At 38.4% G+C, this 22,038-nt stretch overlaps 1 protein-coding gene across 6 annotated transcripts in view; it reads right to left on the reverse strand.

Moving 5' to 3' along the window:
* UEVLD (UEV and lactate/malate dehyrogenase domains) overlaps positions 1–22,038 on the reverse strand; it is a 55,697-nt gene that overhangs the window by 23,955 nt on the left and 9,704 nt on the right. For 3 of the 6 annotated variants that reach the window (XR_009697060.1, XM_061167848.1, XM_061167842.1), the window contains exons 3-6: positions 16,971–17,036; positions 11,011–11,174; positions 3,430–3,565; positions 2,613–2,731 (exon numbers count right to left, since the gene is read on the reverse strand). Coding sequence is in view for 5 of the 6 variants with exons in the window: in XM_061167848.1 (XP_061023831.1) it covers positions 2,613–2,731; positions 3,430–3,565; positions 11,011–11,174; positions 16,971–17,036 (485 nt within the window). In the remaining variant the exon portion in view is untranslated. The remainder of the gene's footprint in view (positions 1–2,612; positions 2,732–3,429; positions 3,566–11,010; positions 11,175–16,970; positions 17,037–22,038) is intronic. The other 3 variants (XM_061167852.1, XM_061167862.1, XM_061167856.1) reach the window with 3 other exon arrangements.

Consider the following 22,038-nt stretch of genomic DNA (forward strand, 5'->3'; position numbering starts at 1 on the left):
ACAGCTTCCTGGGTACCATGGTGGGTTGACTGTACATGATGGCATAGAAATTCCTGAGAGTCAATTTACCTTTGTGAGAGTCCTTTTTCCAAAAAGTAAAGGACCTGAGCATCTCTCCTGACTTAGAGCTTCTCAACCTTTAAGAGGTCACCATTTAAAAGAATCAGTGAGGCACACTGATCACGAGGGATATTTTTAAACTACAGATCTGGAAGAGGGCCTGAGATTAGGCATTTCTAATAAGATCTCAGATGATGCCAATGCCACACACTGGGTAATAAGGATCTAGAATACAGGATCCATAAACAGACTGCCCAGCCTCAAACCCTGGCTCTTTTTATTAATATGATTTGGGGCAAATTGGGTAACCTCCCTATGCTCTGCTTTCTCCACTTGTCAAACGACAGTAATGATAGTACCTAAGCCATAAGGTTGTTATAAATATGAATCAAGTGTTTAGAAGAGTGCGGTACCTAGCAAACATTTAGTAAATGTTAGTTATTGCCATTATTATGACTACTACTGCACTAGTTGCATACTGTTGCACTATTTGAATACTGTACCTCTTATCAAATTATTAACTATTTTCCTTTTGTTTTGCTTTTTTGGGGCCGCATGGGCATGTGGGATCTTTGTTCCCCAACCAAGGATCAAACTCGTACCTCTACATTGGAAGTGCAGAGTCTTAACCACTGGAATGCAAGGTAATTCCTCAGAATACTAATGTTTAAAAGGAAAAACAGAAAAAACTTTCCATCTAGACAGTTCACAGACAAATACTGAGTGTGAGACTTCTAACCATTAAATATGACTTTAAGGGGCCTTCTTGTGCTGTGCTGTGCTGTGCTGGGTCGCTCAGTCGTGTCCAATTCTTTGTGACCCCATGGATTGCAGCCCACCAGGCTCCTCTGTCCATGGGGATTCTCCAGGCAAGAATACTGGAGTGGGTTGCCATGCCCTCCTCCAGGGGATCTTCCCAACCCAGGGATCAGACACACATTGCAGGTGGCTTCTTTACCATCTGAGCCACCAGGGAAGCCCAAGAATAAGGTAACCTATCCCTTCTCCAGGGGATCTTCCTGACCCAGGAATCGAACCAGGGTCTCCTGCATTGCAGGAGGATTCTTTATCAACTGAGCTACCAGAGAAGCCCACTTACTACACTTACCAAAAGCAAGTAAAATCGATAAAACTCAGTTCTGTTAGGGATGCCAAAATGAGGTTGATGTATACATTATTATTAGCAGCATAAATTACTTCTGCCTGTTTGAAGAGCAATCTAGCAATATATAATAAGTACCATAAAAACTATTCATGCCCTCTCACTCATAGTACTATTTCTGAGATTCTGTACACCTAAAAAAAAATTCAGACAAGAAAATAAGCAACTTCTAAGGCAATGTTTATAGAAATACTCTATTTAGTAACAAAAGATCTGCAAACATTTCAAATTCCAATTAAGAAGGAAGAGTGCATTCAGATGGAGGATGGAGGAAATGAAACTATAATGTGCTACAAGTTAGCATATATTGTCCTGAATAGTCAGCTTTTAAAATCTTCTAGCTCCCTGGATACAATTTCACTCTTTGCTGAAGTAGAACCTACCTCCAAGACATAAGTAAATAGAAAGAGACAAATTTACACGTCAATCAATCAAATTTTAATAGAACAGAAACTCAAATACCAGCTACCAAACAAATATATCAAGGGAGAGCCAGTCTATTTTGGGCTACATTGCTCAAATGACACAGACATGCTATCACCACGACACTGGGCCCGGGAGGGTCTTCTCAAATTCCCTGCTGCTGCCGCTGCCAAGTCGCTTCAGTTGTGCCCGACTCTGTGCGACCCCACAGACGGCAGCCCACCAGGCTCTGCCGTCCCTGGGATTCTCCAGGCAAGAACACTGGAGTGGGTTGCCATTTCCTTCTCTAATGCATGAAAGTGAAAAGGGAAAGTGAAGTCGCTCAGTCGTGTGGGACTCGTAGCGACTCCCATGGACTACAGCCTACCAGGCTCTTCCGTCCATGGGATTTTACTGGAGAGGGTTGCCATTGCCTTCTCCCCTGGAGGGAGATTTAAGCCTTTCTAAAAATAATTTATATAGAAAAGATCCAGTAAAAAAGGATTGATGAAAAAATAGACATATCTCAGACCACTATAAAATAATCAAATCAGGAACTATGATCCTAAAAGAAAGTGGAGTAATTACACAAGAAAAGGCAATTTAAAAAAATGTTAATTTTAGAAAGAGCTAAATTAAGTATTATATTAAATAAGAGCTTAATTAAAGCAGCATGACTCAGAAAACACAAAAGCATTTGTGACTAAGTCAGATGAGTGTCAACCCGAGGTTCCCTTGGATTAGGATGATGAGCCCATTGTTCAAACCAGGTTTTCAAAGCCTAGTCCATGTCTAACTACTAATTATGAAACAACATTACTAATGACAGCTTTCAGCTATGTTTTTGTCAACTTACTAAATATATTTTAAGGCAAAATGAGGTTTTCCCACATGACAAAATAAAGCCATTATTTCCTGAGTGTTAAAACAGAAACTGCCTAAAAGTGTAGCAATATGACGTGTATTTATAACCACTATGCTTACGTACTTTGGCTGAAATTGCTAATGTGCAGGCAATTCCCAATTCTCCACCTCCAACCACGGTAATTTTATTGACTGTTTTATTCTCACGATTTGCCCAGTTCTTTGAATTTATATCTGAGACACCTAAAAAGAAAAGTAGATTATCATAATTTTAAAATAATATCAAAAGTCTTTTTAGCATTAAAAAAATACCAAACTTTAATAACTCGGACAGAAAAGATGGTACTAGGCACTCCATACAAGCATTCAAAAATATTTTTGAACAAATGAAATGCAAGGAAGATAAGACTCTCATATTAAATATTTTACTAGAGGATACCACTTTTAAAAGAAAATGTCTTTTTAAGCTTTAAGAAAATAGGATTTCCATAATTTTGAAAAAAATTGTGACTCTTACTGCTCTAGTCTAAAACGCAAAAAAATGTTTAAAACTTACTAAATTGTTGCAAGCATGGTTATTTTCCTTTGTCCTCAATGAAAAACAATGAGAATCACAGATTCTCTGGTCCAATATACTGAACAAGGCAAAAAGCTACATATACATATAATGAAAAAGGTTTGGGATCATTAATATTTATCAAGTGGTTTTGAACAAATTATTTTATCTGTCAGGATAAAATTAATCTTTTACATTTTAAGAAACCATATTAATTGGAACTATATGGTAATACCCTATGATAAATACATAGGAATTTTTTAATCCAACACAATTATGTATATATATAAGCATGTATTTATTTACAGAAATCAAGTAGCAGAGAATAAAGGATATTAGTGAGAAACTGTAAACTCATAACGCTATTATTAACAAAAATACAAACCTTCAGTAATTTTTGCAATATAGGCTAGCAAGTCTACCTGCCGTGCCTCGTCAGATGATGACAGAGAATACAGGGGAAGTTCCTCTTGAAATTTGGCAATCATTTCTTTAATTAATCCAACAATGACAGATTTAGGCTACAGAAAGCACAAAGGGAAAAGTTATACAAAAATTTTGCTAAGGAATACTACCTTATTAATCTATACATTGTTAGAGGTAGCCAAAAGAATACTGCATAATGCTCTCATTTTTGGAAAACCCATAAAAACCTATACAAAAATTAGATAGTACTTTTAACTGAAAAACTTAATTCTTTTAATTAAAAAATACAGGGAGAAATGCTAAAACCACATCTCCAAAAAGTGCAACAACAGCATAAATGTGTTTACTAGTAGAGTACCTATATGTGGGAAGTCTTGTCTATCTACCTTTTAAAAATTTTTTTATTTTTAAATAACTGCAGATTTACAGAAAAGCTGGCAAAAAAACAGTACAAAGAATTTTCATATGTTCTTCACTCAGATTGCTCAAATTTTAATGTTTTATCACATGTGCTTCCTCAGTGCCTTTTCCTCTATTTTCTGAACCAACGGAGAATAAACTGAAGCTACGATACCCCTTCACCCCAAATACTTGAGCATATATTTCCTAAAAGAAAAAACAAAACACTCCTATACAGCCACAATCAAATTAGAAAATTAATGCTTATAAAATATTTATCTAATCCATTACTGCTTATTTGAACTGGTAAAACAACCTTAATGAGAACTCTCTGAGCTTCAGTATTATTAGCAATATAATATGAATAATAAATTCCAATAAATATGAGAAACAAATGAGCTAATGTATGCAAATTATGTTGTGAGTGTAAAATATACATTTATTATTATTATAAGGAATACTTAAAGTGGTTTGCTCATTTTAAAAATTGCTTAATTCTTCAATCTGAGTTTCACTCTTTATAAAGACAAAGATGCCATTAGAATAAAAATACTCAAATACTTTCAAAGACCAAGCAGATAATATAATACGTGAAGTTGTCAAGTGTAAGAAAATTTGGGGAGATGGTCATTGTAGCAAATTGGAAAGAGTACATGACATAAGTCACTCAAACTTATATTAAGAACATAACAAAACAAAGCAAAACAAAACCTCTTTGCTGTCCAAACAAAATTCTGTAGGCCTAATGCTGCACACTGACTCTCTTGGGGAAAACATCTGCAATCCTTAGCCTAGATGACCTCCAGATTCCTTCTAGCTCCAAAACACTATGTAATCATATTAATACTATACAATTTCAACTGCATGTGGGTCTTAACTCAGTACTTTTAAAATCATAACTCATACTTTTTTGAAGTGAAATACAGCTGATTTACAATGTGGTGTTAATTTCAGGAATACAGCAGAGTGAATCAGATATAGATATGTAGATACACAGATTATAGACATAAGTATAGCTATCTATCTAGTCTCTTCCAAATGCCTTTCATTATAGCCTATTACAAGATATTGAAATATAGGGCTTTCCTGGTAGCTCAGTGGTAAACAATCTGCCTGCCGATGCAGGAGACACGGGTTCAATCCCTGATCCGGTAAGGCCCACATGCCGGGGAGCAACTGAGCACATGTCACAACTACTGAGCCGTGCTCTAGAGCTCGGGAGCTGCAACTACTGACCACAAGACACAACTACTGAAGTCCGCACGCTCTCGAGCCTGTGCTACGCAATGAGAGAAGACACCACGATGAGAAGCTCGTGCCCTGCAGCTAGAGAGTAGCCACTGTACTAATGAAGACCCAGCACAGCCAAAGATGAACAAATAAATAAACATTAAAAAAAGGATTCTGAATATAGTTCTCTGTGCTATCCCGTAGATCTTTTTAATCTATTTTATTTATGTATTTTTATTTTTTGGCCACATGGCGCTACATGTGGGATCTTAATTCCCTGAACCACATACCGTGCATTGGAAGCACAGAGTCTTAACCATTGGACCACTGGGGAAGTCTCTACGTATTTTATATTTAATAGTGTGTATCTGTTCATCCCAAACCCCTAATTGATCCCTCCACTCCCCCTAAATGTAATTCTTCTAAACAGGGCCATTTAAATAATGTATCTTCTTTAAGACTAGTTTTGGCTTATAATAGAGGTTCAGAAGAGTAAAGTGAAATCAACACTCTCTGAACTGAAACCAAGCACAACCTCGACTAGATTATAGGACTACCTCTGAGTATTTATTAAATTAACTATGAAAAGAGATGCCAAAGTAAACCAGAAAGAAGAAACAGGGAAGAGAAGTTCACACAACAGGGCACAGATGTAAAAAAAAAAATAAGTTTTTTGTTTAAAAGAGAGTAAAAATAGATGAAAGAGAGAATTCAAAAATGAAGAAATATACATGATAAATAAATACACGATAAGATTTCAATTTTTCAAGTAACCAAAAAACTAAGTATTAAGGTTAAGACATCAATTTTGTCCTTCCAACTAACAAATTTTTATCATGCCCTAGAGGAAACCACTAGACCATTCAGGTATGACCTAAGTCAAATCCCTTATGATTATTCAGTGGAAGTGACAAATAGATTCAAAGGATTTATCTGATAGACAGAGGGCCTGATGAACCATGGATGGAGGTTGGTGACACTGCACAGGAGGCAGTGATCAACACCATCCCCAAGAAAAAAAAATGCAAAAAGGCAAAATGGTTCTCTGAGGAGGCCTTACAAATAGCTGGGAAAAGAAGAGAAGCGAAAGGCAAAGGAGAAAAGGAAAGATACAAGCATCTGAATGCAGAGTTCCAAAGAATAGCAAGGGGAGAAAAGAAAGCCTTCCTCAATGATCAATGCAAAGAAATAAAGCAAAACAATAGAACGGGAAAGACTAGAGATAAGAAAGACTATCTCTTCAAGAAAATGAGAGACAACAAGAGAATATTTCATGCAAAGATGGGCACAATAAAGGACAGAAATGATATGGACCTAACAGAAGATATTAAGAAGAGGTGGCAAGAATACACAGAAGAACTGTACAAAAAAGATCTCCATGACCCACAATGCCACGATGGTGTGATCACTCACCTAGAGCCAGCCAGACAACCCGGAACGCAAAGTCAAGTGGGCCTTAGGAAGCATCACTATGAACAAAGCTAGTGGAAGTCATGCAATTCCAGTTGAGCTATTTCAAATCCTAAAAGATGCTGCTGTTAAGGTACTGCACTTAATATGCCAGCAAATTTGGAAAACTCAGCAGTAGCCACAGGACTGGAAAAGGTCAGTTTTCATTCCAATCCCAAAGAAAGGCAATGCCAAAGAATGCTCAAACTACCGCACAATTGCACTCATCTCACACACTAGCAAAGTAATGTTCAAAATTCTCCAAGCCAGGCTTCAACAGTACATGAAACGAGAACTTCCAGACATTCAAGCTGGATTTAGAAAAGGTGGAGGAACCAGGGATCAGATTACCAACATCCACTGAATCATCGAAAAAGCAAGAGCGTTCCGGGGAAACATCTACTTCTGCTTTACTGACTATGCCTTTATTTTTATTGACTAAAGCCTTTGATCCTGTGGATCAAAACAAACTGAAAAATTCTTAAAGAGATGGGACTACCAGACCACCTTACCTACCTCCAGAGAAATTTGTATGCCAGTCAAGAAGCAAGTTAGAACTGGACATGGAAAAACAGACTGGTTCCAAATCAGGAAAGGAGTATGTCAAGGCTATATATTGTCACACTGCTTATTTAACTTACATACAGAGTACATCATGAGAAATGCCGGGCTGGATGAAGCACAATCTGGAACCAAGATTACTGGAAGAAATATCAGTAGCTTCAGATACGTAGATGACACCACCTTTATGGCAGAAAGTGAAGAAGAACTAAAGAGCCTCTTGATGAATGTAAAAGAGGAGAGTGAAAAAGCTGGCCTAAAACTCAACATACAGAAAACTAAGATCATGGCATCCAGTCCCATCACTTCATGGCAAATAGATGGGGAAACAATGGAAACAATGAGAGACTTTACTTTGGGGGGCTCCAAAATCACTCCAGATGGTGAATGAAGCCAAGAAATTAAAAGATGCTTGCTGCTTGGAAGAAAAGCTATGACCAACCTAGACAGAATATTATAAAGCAGAGACATTACTTTGCCAACAAAGGTACATCTAGTCAAGGCTATGGTTTTTCCAGTAGTCATGGATGGATGTGAGAGTTGGACCATAAAGAAAGTTGAGCACCAAAGAATTGATGCTTTTGAACTATGGTGTTAGAGAAGACTCTTGAGAGTCCTTTGGACTGCAAGGAGATCCAACCAGTCCATCCTGAAGGAAATCAGTCCTGAATATTCATTGGAAGGACTGATGCTGAAGCTGAAACTCCAATACTTTGGCCACCTGATGCAAAGAACTGACTCATTGGAAAAGACCCTGATGCTGGGAAAGACTGAAGGCAGGAGGAGAAGGGGCCGATAGAGGATAAGATGGTTTGGATGGCATCACTGACTTGATGGATATGAGTTTGAGCAAGCTCCAGGAGTTAGTGATAGACAGGGAAGCCTGGCATGTTGCAGTCCATGGGGTCGCAAAGAGGCAGACACAACTGAGCAACTGAACTGAACTGAATTCATCACATTTAACTGGCAATTTTATTATTTAAATCACCAAGCAATGCAAAAATTCTACAAGTTCATCAAGTAAACTCCCCACCTAAACTCCACTACTGACAATTTGGTGCACATCTTTTCCTTTTCTTATTCTTTTTCTTCTTTTTAGAAGTTTTCTTTATATGAAAAATATAGAAAACCGTAAAACAAAGTGAAATGCATCCACAGTTGCACACCCTTTTACAGTACATATATAAAATAAGAAGTGATAATTCTAATACCGCCCTATACTTCAACCTCACTCCTCTCTATCATCCCTGTCCTACAACTTTCTCAGTATATACAAATATATTATAAATTATTTTGTCATAAAAGTTTTACTTACAAAAATGAGAGCATATTCTATATTCATAATAAATAACAATAATAATAATAAATGAACCATAGGGATAAGCCAAAGCTTGTTTTGTTTTAAAGATAATACCTTCTTTTATAGCACCCTTTAGAGCAACGGTTCTATAAACCAGATACCCTCCTCCACTGATTTCTATTAATGGCAGAATCATAAGATTGTGTCTACTTCTTGGAAGCCAATTTGGGAAAATATAAGAATAGCCTTCAAAACATTTTAAAACTTTGATCCAATAATTCCATTCCTAGAGACTTATCATTAGAAAATTACTAAAGATTTATAAGATGTACAAACATTGTATATTTACAAATATTTATATTTAAGGATGCTCATCATTAAATTTCTAACAAAGCAATTTACAAATATATTATGCAATATCCTAATGCTGGATCATCAGGCAACCATTTAAAAACCATGTGTTTTGAAAATACTGTCTAATATGGAAAAACACTCATTATAGTGATAGATGAAATATGTAGAATGCATAATCTGAGGGTTTCTTTTTGCTTTGTGTTTTAAACCTAGGCCATATTCTTTTTATTTTTCTACTTTTATTTTTCTATTTATTTGGCCGTGTCTCATGGCACACAGGATTAGTGCCCTGAAACTGTGCTCCCTGCAGTGGAAGCTTGGAGTCTTATCCACTGGACCACCAGGGAAGTCCTTGTGAGGGCTTATAAAATATATAAACTAGTTTCATGCATCATTGGGGTGAATTTTTAAAAAAAGAATTTTTTAAAAAAAAAAGAATGAAACTAGAACACGTTCTAACACCATACACCAAAATAAACTCAAAATGGATTAAAGATCTAAATGTAAGACCAGAAACTATAAAACTCCTAGAGGAGAACATAGGCAAAACACTCTCCGACATAAATCAAAGCAAGATCCTCTATGACCCACCTCCCAGAATATTGGATATAAAAGCAAAACTAAACAAATGGGACCTAATGAAACTTAAAAGCTTTTGCACTACAAAGGAAACTATAAGTAAGGTGAAAAGACAGCCCTCGGATTGGGAGAAAATAATAGCAAATGAAGAAACAGACAAAGGATTAATCTCAAAAATATACAAGCAACTCCTGAAGCTCAATTCCAGAAAAATAAATGACCCAATCAAAAAATGGGCCAAAGAACAGACATTTCTCCAAAGAAGACATACAGATGGCTAACAAACACATGAAAAGATGCTCAACATCACTCATTATTAGAGAAATGCAAATCAAAACCACAATGAGGTACCATTACACGCCAGTCAGGATGGCTGCTATCCAAAAGTCTACAAGCAATAAATGCTGGAGAGGGTGTGGAGAAAAGGGAACCCTCTTACACTGTTGGTGGGAATGCAAACTAGTACAGCCGCTATGGAAAACAGTGTGGAGATTTCTTAAAAAACTGGAAATAGAACTGCCATATGACCCAGCAATCCCACTTCTGGGCATACACACTGAGGAAACCAGATCTGAAAGAGACACGTGCACCCCAATGTTCATCGCAGCACTGTTTATAATAGCCAGGACATGGAAGCAACCTAGATGCCCCTCAGCAGATGAATGGATAAGGAAGCTGTGGTACATATACACCATGGAATATTACTCAGCCATTAAAAAGCATTCATTTGAACCAGTCCTAATGAGATGGATGAAGCTGGAGCCCATTATACAGAGTGAAGTAAGCCAGAAAGATAAAGAACATTACAGCATACTGACACATGTATATGGAATTTAGAAAGGTGATAACGATAACCCTATATGCAGAACAGAAAAAGAGACACAGAAATACAGAACAGACTTTTGAACTTTGTGGGAGAATGTGAGGGTGGGATATTTCAAAAGAACAGCATGTATGCTATCTATGGTGAAACAGATCACCAGCCCAGGTGGGATGCACGAGACAAGTGCTCCGGCCTGGTGCACTGGGAAGACCCAGAGGAATCGGGTGGAGAGGGAGGTGGGAGGGGGGATCGGGATTGGGAATACATGTAAATCCATGGCTGATTCATATCAATGTATGACAAAACCCACTGGAAAAAAAAAATAAAAATAATAAAAAAAATAATAATAATAAAAAAATAAATAAATAAAATAAAACACACACACACACAAAAAAATAAATAAAACAACACTCAGTTAAAACAAGGCATGTAATAGAAGATTATATACAATATGATTAAATTTACGTAAAGGTTAAAAACAGGCAAAGCTACATATAAATACACCTATTACACAAGAATCTTTACTGGGGATGACTAGGAAATAATGCCTCAATATTTTGCTAGTAGCTCTTCATTTGCTTTATCAAACAGCAAATGACTGTAAAAAGACAAGGAGTAAACAATGGTTGGCTCCCAGACCTGGAGAGAGTAGATCCAAGCAGGCTGCTGTCAGCAGGGTTCTGGGACGTGGGTGACCCCCAGGGAGTTCAATTTCAAATTATGTTTAAAGACCATAAGAAGAGTATCATTGAAAAAAAATTCAGTAACTTATTTGTACCATTAGTATCAAAGATAAACATTCAGAAAAATAAAAATTTTCAAAAGAAAATCCAAATTGATCTTACATGGCTCCAGTTTTGGAGATAGGGCAAGTATATTCTGCCTTGAGCATCCACATGCTTTCCAACTAAGATTCCCATATTTGCAGTTGGCTTTAAGAAGCAAATGGGGGGAGCAAAAGGGTGAGAATCCAAAATCCACAAACGAATAGGTATGTTATATGTATTACCTATTTGAGACAAAACAAACACATCTTCAAACAATAATGAAAAGCACACATATTATATTTATGGTATAGCTACGTGACATTTCAAGACACAAGTCTAGTCAAACTTATAGGTAAAGGATTTATGTAAACTGAGGCCTATTTCCCTATATTCATCCACATTCACATTGGAAATATGTTTCCATTAAAGCACCAGTATAACATTTGAGGAAAATTAATCAAGACAATGGCCAGCTTATTCAATTCAATTCAGTAAATATTTATAGGACCTACTGTACTAGGAGTATGGGGTACAACTTTTCTCTATATAACATTCTTTGCTCCACCCAAGTTATTTGTCTACAAGTCTATTTCCCCTTTAACACTATAAACGTCTAGAGGCGATTATATATTATTCATTTCCATGTTCCCTACTACAGTGTCTAACATATTGGATGCTCAATAAAAGTTTCTTATGTAAATAATGAATGAATGAATGAACAAATGAAAGATGAATTTGAGACTAGCCCTCAAGTTGCTCATTAATTAAAGATACTGTAACATACAAGCTGGGTTAGATACACAGAACTCAACAGCTGAAAATAACCTTAACAGCCACCTTGTTCAGTGGCTCTTAAATTTTAGTGCACTGAGATAGGAACCCAAGTGAAAGATCTTCCATGTACATGTACCATGTAATGTGCTACATAACCATGTACATCATGCCTCATTTCAGTTCAGTTCAGTTGCTCAGGCACGTCCTACTCTTTGTGACCCCATGGACTGCAGGACGCCAGGTCTCCCTGTCCATCCCCAACTCCAAGAGCTTACTCAAACTCATGTCCATTGAGTCAGTGACGCCATCCAACCATCTCATCCTCTGTCGTCCCCTTCTCCTCCCACCTTTGCCAGCATCAGCGTCTTTTCTAGTGAGTCAATTCTTCACATCAGGTGCAAGAGCCAAAATCTCTGATTGCTTTGGTTCAGAGGAAGCCCAAAGCTAAACTCAAGTGCAAAAACTAACCTTAAACTAGAAATCTGATCAATTACCTTAACCCTTCCATTGGATCTCCCAATATTTGTTCCTGCTTTCATAGTCTTACTGCATATGTTTTTTCAATGTATTTCAAACATGGCTGCTCAGGAGCAAGAATGCCTAGGTTCAAATCCTAGTTCCACACATTACTAGCTATAGGATTTTAGGCAAGTTACTTAACTTCTCTGTGCCTCAATTCCTTCCTCTACAAAAAACAGTAATAAAAGCTCCTACTTCATAGGATTGTTGTAAGGATAAAATCAGTTAAGGTACATAACAATGCTTAGAATAGTACATGACGTGGTTAAGTACCACGTTTTGCTCAGTTGCTAAGTCATGTCTGACTCTGCGACCACATGGACTACAGTCTGCCAGGCTTTTCTGTCCATGGGATGCCAGGTAAGAATACTGAAGTGGGTTACCATTTCCTTCTCCAGGAGATCCTCCCAACCCAGAGACTGAACCCGCAATTCCTGAATTGGCAGGAGGATTCTTTACTACCAAGCCACCTGGGAAGCACAGTTAAGTACCACGATGGTTTGGCAATTTTTAAAATTGTCTTCAAACCCATTTTGGAAATAAGCAAGGTTTAAATAAAAAGTTTTCTCCTCTACTGAAGAAATCTTTTCTCACTAAGGAAATCCTCTATTTTTTTCATCTTGCTTCCTTCTCCCCTAACCACAATGATACTCAGCTCTGCCTGTGTATTAGAAACTCTTTAGGAACTGTGAAATATACCAATACCCAATCCTTGCCCCCCAAGTTTATGATTCAATGGGACCAGGTCTGGACAACATTTTTCAAAAGCTTCCCATGTAATTCTAAAGGACTGAAAGTCAGTATATAATAGAAATGTCATGGTATGATTTTTACTATTTTATATCAGCAGTTCTCAGAACTATATTCCTCTTCTAACTTTATCGAAGTATTTTATTTTTATTTATTTATTTTTAAAGTATGATGTGTTTATTTGGCTGTTCTGAATCTTAGTTGCAGTTTGTGGAATCTAGTTCCCTGACCAGGGAATGAACCTGGGCCCCCTGTAATGGGAGTGTGGAGTCTTAGCCACTGGACCACCAGGGAAGTCCTATCGAAGTATTTTAAATTTTTGTTTTTATTTGGGTATAACTGACATATAACATATTTGCTTCAGGTAGACAACATGATGATTCAACATTTGTATATACTGGAAAATAATCGCCACAAGTCTAGTTACACCAGTCAGCATACACGGTATCTAAGTACTTACAGTATGGGAACAGACACAGCTGTTGGTCCAAAGTTAACTTTACGATTATAAAGTCATGTGATCACAGCACCATAAAATGACTGACAAGTACTGAGACACATCGTCACATTCCTCCAGAATTCACTCCAACGTTATATACTTCAGACCAGTGTTTTTCAAATGCTGGCCACAATCAATAGCTTGGGAAATTAATTTAGTGGACTGCAAACAATAAAATTTTTAAATGGAATCAAACAGAAAAATACAATGGCAGGTAGTATGGAATTTCAGTTATATACAAGTGTTGACTGAAGTTAACATATGCAAGTATTTCTCATTGTGGGTCACAATCAAACATTTAAAAGCCACTCTTTAGGCCATGCAACTTTTTTGTTTTGGAGTGGTAGTCCTAATCTCAATGGAGCTGTTTACTAATGTTAATCACTACCCTTTAAAGAAAAGGAAACTAATATCTACTGAAGTTATCTTCCTGGTTGATCAAGGTTCTGCTGCCTCCATCAATGCCCCTCCCCAGCCGCATTTATGCCTTTTAATATCACACGCATGACAAAGCATGTGTGAGCCTGATTTCCATGGCATCTGGTCCCATCACTTCATGGCATATAGATGGGGAAACAGTGGCTGACTATTATTTTGGGCTCCAAAATCACTGCAGATGGTGACTGCAGCCAAAAAATTAAAAGACATTTGCTCTTTGAAAGAAAAGTTATGACCAACCTAGAAAGCATATGAAAAAGCAGAGACATTACTTTGCCAACAAAGGTCCGTCTAGTCAAACTTACGGTTTTTCCAGTAGTCATGTATGGATGTGAGAGTTGTACTATAAAGAAAGCTGAGCACCAAAGAATTGATGCTTTTGAACTGTGGTGCTGGAAAAGACTCTTGAGAGTCCCTTGGTTTGCAAGGAGATCCAACCAGTCCATCCTAAAGGAAATCAGTCCTGAATATTCATTGGAAGGACTGATGCTGAAGCTGAAACTCCAATACTTTGGCCACCTGATGCAAAGAGCTGACTCATTTGACAAGATCCTGATGCTGGGAAAGATTGAAGGTGGGAAGAGAAGGGGACAACAGGGGATGAGATGGCTGGATGACATCACCGACTCAATGGACATGAGTTTGAGTAAACTCTGGGAGTTGGTGATGGACAGGGAGGCCTGGCGTGCTGCAGTCCATGGGATCGCAAAGAGTCGGACATGACTTAGCGACTGAACTGAACTGTAAGATTTCACTACTGGTATTCTCTGTGCCCTTCTTCCTTCTTTCTCATTCCTTTGTGTCAGCAAATGCCCTGCCTCCTAGACTGCCCATTTACTTTCAGTAATTCATTACCCAAAATTCAGAACTCCTGGTAAAGTCCTCGGATTTAAAGTAATTATATCATAAGAAAATAATTTGAGTTAGCTGTAAATAAAGTTCAGATGGGTATGATACACATCTCTAAAGAATGGGTGAATGAAGAAAAAGTGTATCACAACCTTGACACAATCTGGAGGGATAAGAAATAATCCAAAAAATTTCTACAGGTATATATTAGGAAATATCAACAGAAGATTCACCTGGGGAATAGGACTGGGTAATGGGAGGTTAGATATAAGCTTAACCTCATCTTTCCTCAACTGTTTGAATTTTTTTAGCATGAACATTTGTATTTTTTAAAATTATATTTTATTTTGACAAGACTTGGCCTCTATTTTTAATTTCTGTATTTATTTATTTTCGGCTGTGCTGGGTCTCTCTTGCTGCACAGCTCTTCTCTAATTGCTGTGAGCGGCTGCAGCGCACAGGCTTCTCATTGAGGTGGCTTCTCCTAGAGCACGGGCTCTCGGGCGCGTGGTCTTCAATAGCTGTGGCACACGGGCTCACTAGTTCCCAGACTCTAGAACACAGGCTCAACAGTTGCAGGGCATGGGCTTAGCTGTCCTCAGCATGTGGGATCTTCCCTGATGAGGCATCAAACCTGTGTCTGCCGCATTGGCAGGTGGATTCTTGACCACTGAGCTGCCAGGGAAGCCCAGTATGTATTATTACACTAACAAAACTAGTAACCAGAAGACAGCAACAAAGGCAAAGAAATAATAATGGGCAACATTTAACTGGGCACTTACTACATGCCAGGAACTGTAAAAGCCAAGAGATTTACTTTAGAGTAGTGCATTTAATCCTCAAAATTCTAGTTAGGCTCTTCCCTTAGCCCACTTTACAGACAAGAAAGATAATACACTCTGACCACCTCCTATCAGCTTAGAAATAACTGGTGTGCATCACAAGGAGTTGATATAATTCTAGTCAAAAGCAAAAGGGAAAAAAAGGGTGTACTACAAAATGAAAACGTATTGCATTACTACCTTGGAATTACTACCAGCATAAGAATCAATGACTCCACAGCTCCAGGAAGACGCAGAGGGCCAACGAGTGACATTTTAAGATAACTTTTATGCCCTCTTGTTACCTCCCTACATGATTTAACAAGCAATGATTCATTTAAATCCCTAAGTTCCTCTGTCGATATGCAACTACCCTTGAAATCACAGGGGATGCTAAGAACTATGAAATCAGTCAATCAATCCATCATAATTAAGAATTAATTACAGGTAAGTTAGTGATTTTTTTTTTCTTTTTGGGCCAATACTTAACTATTCTAACCTGTCAGGACATCTGAAAATATGTTGCCTTTTTTTGAGTTTTAATGGGCTCTTGTGTTTTAAAAATTTCCTATTGGAGTTCTAAGTTCCAGTCTGATAACCAGCTGTGTGGGCTCAGGTAAACCGCGTGATCAGGATTCAGTTTCACCTGTAGAGTGGGGATAATGCTACATCATACAGAGGGAGAGGAAGGGGAACAAAACATGCAATGGGAAAAAAGGTGGAACCTCTGAAGTTCGCTATGGAAGGCAGAGTAAACTCTCCACAAGCACACGCTCATGTCTGTCTGGATCACTTCTGGTCCGGGGAATGAAGATTCCACAAGCTACGTGGTGTGGCCAAAAAAATAAATTAATTAAAAATAAATAATTACTTAATTAAAAATCAACCAGCTTTTTAGAATGTTCTTTAAAAAGCACTTTGAGAATGTTATGGAACTAAACCTCAAAACCTAGCAGGGCGGTGGGCAGACAGCTGACATTCAATAAATAAATATCCACTGAACTGAAATGAATTTGTTGATATTAACATCTAGGCCTTCCTTCTCTGGGACAGCATTCTGCTATATCCAGTAAGGTTAAGTATATACAGGCCATATACATTTTAAGTGAGGGAATTCCCTGCCAGTCCAGTGGTTAGGACTCCAAGCTTCCATTGCTGGGGGCCAGGATTTGATTCCTGGTCCAGGGAATGAAGATTCCACAAGCTACGTGGTGTGGCCAAAAAAATAAATTAATTAAAAATAAATAATTACTTAATTAAAAATCAACCAGCTTTTTAGAATGTTCTTTAAAAAGCACTTTGAGAATGTTATGGAACTAAACAAATACAAGTTCTAATTAAATTGCTCTTTTAGAAAATTCCCACATTTTCTCAACTTCCATACTTACCCTGATATATCACAGGAATAGTACCAGTAAAATTCAGTAGGTCTTTCTGGGAACTATCTTTGAAAACTAGAAGAAAAAAAAAGTCCCAAAAAGTGCAATCAGAAGTAGGAAGAATTATATTATTAATATGCATGCATGTACATACACACATATAGAAACACACAATTTGTATATACCATAATCTAGGAATCAGTAAATACATTGACAAGGGCAAAGTACTAAATGACGTTATCTTAGAAAGCAGAGCAGGTAGCTGAAAGAACTCTGGACTTTGATATTAAATCCCAAGTTCTTGGCCTGCTTTCCTACTTAGAGGTGATGGAAGAAACTTTTACATATTGAGATATGGGGAAGTCATTCTGGCTCATACATTATTTAACTTAAGCTTTATGCTAACTAGAATAGCCAGTTTTGTGGCCCCTTAAACATACATTGTGTTAAATTTGTTTTAACAGTGAAAGAAAAGGATACACTGTCCAGAAGCAAAGAATGTTTGTTTTGAAGACAGAGATAAATGCCTCTCTTTCCTAAAACATCAATGCTAGTACTCCTTCAATGATCAAGTTCCCTTCACAGGTGTCAAGGCCATGTTGACTCACTGCGTGTATGCTCATGTGTCTTTTTTTTTTGAAACCCTGAAGGAATGAACCCCTGTCACCTTTGATGCTCTTTGTTCTGACATATAAAACTGTGCTAACAACCATGCTTCTTCAGACTAGCCCTTCAGAACTTTGTGAGAAGCTGTCTCCTAAGCTATGAGCCTCAGCTTGGCTTGAATAAAACTCCTTTCTGAACTTCCCTGGTGGTTCAGTAGCTAAGAATCCACCTGCCAATGCAGAAGACACGGGTTCAATCCCTGGTCCAGGAAGAAGATACCATGTGGCTCACTGCAACTAAGCTTGTGCACCACACCACAACGATGGAGCGTGCACGCTAGAACCCTCGAGCCACAACTACCAAGCCTGAGTGCTGCAGCTACTGAAGCCCACCTGCCTAGAGCCTGTGCTCTGCAACAAGAGAAGCAACCACAGTGAGAAGCCCGTGCACCACAATGAAGAATAGCCCCCACTCACCGCAACCAGAGAAAGCCCACACAAAGCAATGAAGACCCAGCACAGCCATAAGTAAATAAAAACTTTTTAAAAAACCTCTTTTCTAGTCCTATTACAGATTGTTTATTGATTACTTCCATCAACAGAGGCATCTGACTTTTGGTTACTTTAATCACTTTGACCTTCAGTTTCATCATCTGTAAAATAAAGACTATGTCACAAGGATCAAAGAGATCATGTGAAAACCCATTATAAGAAGTAAAGGATTATAAAATGTGTAGACACTATCAAATAATCGTCAAATCTAAGTAACTCATGTTAATAATCACTTTCAGATATCAGATTATAAATTTTATAATCAGAAAAAAAGGTTTTATTTTTGAAAGTAACCTTCCAGAAAGATTACTAATAATCTCTGACTTCTCAAACTCCATTATTCTCAACCTTTTTTCAGTCTTCACATTTCTGAAGTTTCACCTTGTCCATCAATAATTGGAACACACTGATGGAGAGCTAGTGCCCTCATTTCTGAACTGGATACAGCAAACACTACATGTGGTTTCAAACTGTCAAACTGCCTTAGAACATGGTCCTTTTAAGACCTCAGTAGCTAACTATACTACTTGGGCAGTGCAAGAAAAAAGTCTAAATAGATTTGATGACTTATCAGAAAGGCAGAAGAGGAAAAGCTAGGATAACAGAAAACTCAAGGCCAAGAGTGTACATAAGTACATATATTTACCTTGAACCATATGGTTTTTCCAGTAGTCATGTATGGATGTGAGAGTTGGACTACAAAGAAAGCTGAGCACAGAAGAATTGCTGCTTTTGAACCGTGGTGTTGGAGAAGACTCTTGAGAGTCCCTTGGACTGCAAGGAGATCCAACCAGTCAATTCTAAAGGAGATCAGTCCTCGGTGTTCATTGGAGGGACTGATGTTGAAGCTGAAACTCCAACACTTTAGCCACCTGATGCGGAGAGCTGACTCATTTGAAAAGACCCTGATGCTGGGAAGGATTGAGGGCAGGAAGAAAAGGGGATGACAGAGGATGAGATGTTGGATGGCATCACCGACACAATGGACATGGGTTTGGGTGGACTCCAGGAGTTCGTGATGGACAGGGAGGCCTGGTGTGCTGCAGTTCATGTAGTCGCAAAGAGTCAGACACAACTGAGCAACTGAACTGAACTGATATGAGTGAAAGATAACAATAGGTGAAGGGGTCACTCTCAGGTAAAAACTAAAATGGACAGAGGAGTAGAACAGAGATTGTTTCTCAGGGACACGGAACAATCTGGAAATGTGGTACAGAAACTACAGTCATTGTCCAAGCAAATTATTAAAAAAGCCAAAAGAGAAATGATTATAACACATGATCAACACTCTTCAATAACAAAATGTACATTGGCAATAATAATCCTATAGCTTGAGGGTTTAATGGCACCATAGCTCACTTCTCTAGATGAGAGAAAAGAGATAAAGAATTAACTGGTACACCAAAGCTTTAAATCTATAACATGAAGGAAGACATCGTAAAAGAACATGCATTATTTAAGCAGAGGGGAAGATGAACATGAGTACAAGCTCTAACCCTATGCCTAACTAGCTGTGTAATCTTCAGCAAGTTATTTAAACTCTCTGAAAACTGAAGATGATGATACTCATCTCACAGTTCTGGTTGTAAAAAGAGTATGTAAAATAATATAGGTAAAACATTTGGAAACATATTTGGTGTTCAACAAATAGTAGCTGTTAAATCCCCCATCCCAGGCATTTATATACCAGATGCCAGGTGTTATTCAAGAAAGGCAACAAACAGATGGGCCAGAATCTAATCATTTCTTCCACACATAAAATTAGTTATTCTTTGGCCATCGTGAAAAAATCTACAAACAATAAATGCTGGAGAGGGTGTGGATAAAAGTGAACCTTCTTACACTGTCCATGGGAATGCAAATTGATACAGCCACTATGGAAGATGGTATGGAGATTCTTTAAAAACTAGGAAGAAAACCACCATATGACCCAGCAATCCCACTACTAGGCATACACCCTGAGGAAATCAAAATTGAAAAAGACACATGCACCCCAATGTTCACTGCAGCTCTATTTACAACAGCGAGGATATGGGAGCAACCTAGATGCCATTAACAGGTGAACGGATAAAGAAGCTATGGTACATGTATACAATGGAATATTTACTCAGCCATAGAAAGGAACACATTTGAGTCAATTCTAATGAGGTGGATGAACCTAGAGTTTATTATACAAGTAAAGTAAGTCAGAAAAACAATTATCGTATACTCACACATATATATGGAAACTAGAAAGATGGTACTGATGAACCTATTTGCAGAGCAGCAATGGAAAGCTAGTGGAGGTGATGGAATTCCAGTTGAGCTATTTCAAATCCTAAAAATTGATGCTGTGAAAGTGCTGCACTCAATGACAGCAAATTTGGAAAACTCAGCAGTGGCCACGGGACTGGAAAAGGTCAGTTTTCATTCCAATCCCTAAGAAAGGCAATGCCAAAGAATGCTCAAACTAACCCACAATTGCACTCATCTCACACGCTAGTAAAGTAATGCTCAAAATTCTTCAAGCCAGGCTTCAGCAATACATGAGCCATGAACTTCCAAATGTTCAAGCTGGTTTTAGAAAAGGCAGAGGAACCAGAGATCAAATTGCCAACATCTGCTGGATCATCGAAAAAGCAAGAGAGTTCCAGAAAAACATCTATTTCTGCTTTATTGACTATGCCAAAGCCTTTGTGTGGATCACAATAAAATGTGGAAAATTCTGAAAAAGATGGGAATACCAGACCACCCGACCTGCCTCTTGAGAAACCTGTATGCAGGTCAGGAAGCAACCATTAGAACTGGACATGGAACAACAGACTGGTTCCAAATAGGAGAAGGAGTACGTCAAGGCTGTATATTGTCACCCTGCTTATTTAACTTAAATGCAGAGTACATCATGAGAAATGCTGGGCTGGAGGAAGCACAAGCTGGGATCAAGATTACCAGGAGAAATATCAATAACCTCAAATATGCAGAAGACACCACCCTTATGGCAGAAAGTGAAGAACTAAAGAGCCTCTTGATGAAAGTAAAAGAGGAGAGTGAAAAAGTTGGCTTAAAGATCAACATTCAGAAAACTAAGATCATGGCATCTGGTCCCATCACTTCATGGCAAATACATGGGGAAACCATGGAAACAGTGGCTGACTTTATTTTTCTGGGCTCCAAAATCACTGCAGATGGTGATTGCAGCCATGAGATTAAAAGACGCTTACTCCTTGGAAGGAAAGTTATGACCAACCTAGACAGCATATTAAAAAGCAGAGACATTATTTTGCCAACAAAGGTCCATCTAGTCAAGGCTATGGTTTTTCCAGTAGTCATGTATGGATGTGCAAGTTGGACTATAAAGAAAGCTGAGCACCAAAAAATTGATGTTTTTGAACTGTGGTGTTGGAGAAGACTCTTGAGAGTCCCTTGGTCTGCAAGGAGATCCAACCAGTCCATCCTAAAGGAGATCAGTCCTGGGTGTTTATTGAAGGACTGATGCTGAAGCTGAAACTCCAATACTTTGGCCACCTGATGTGAAGAGCTGACTCACTGGAAAAGACCCTGATGCTGGGAAAGATTGAAGGCGGGATGAGAAGGGGACGACAGAGAATGAGATGGTTGGATGGCATCACCGACTCAATGGACATGAGTTTGAGTAAACCCTGGGAGTTGATGATGGACAGGGAGGCCTGGTGTGCTGCAGTCCACGGGGTCGCAGAGAGTCTGACGTGACTGAGTGATGAACTGAACTGATACGTAAAACAGACAGCCAAAGGGCATTTTCTGTATGACCCTGGGAACTCAAGCTGGGCTCGGCAACAACCTGGCGGGTGTGATGGCGGCGGGGGGGGGGGGGGGGGGGGGGGTGCTCCGGTGGGAGGGGTGCTCGGGTGGGAGGGGCCTGGGTAAACTTGCAGCTGCTTCATGCTGACGTCTGGTAGAAA

This window comes from Dama dama, chromosome 2 (assembly GCF_033118175.1).
Source record: "Dama dama isolate Ldn47 chromosome 2, ASM3311817v1, whole genome shotgun sequence".
In the NCBI taxonomy this organism is placed as follows: Eukaryota; Metazoa; Chordata; class Mammalia; order Artiodactyla; family Cervidae; genus Dama; species Dama dama.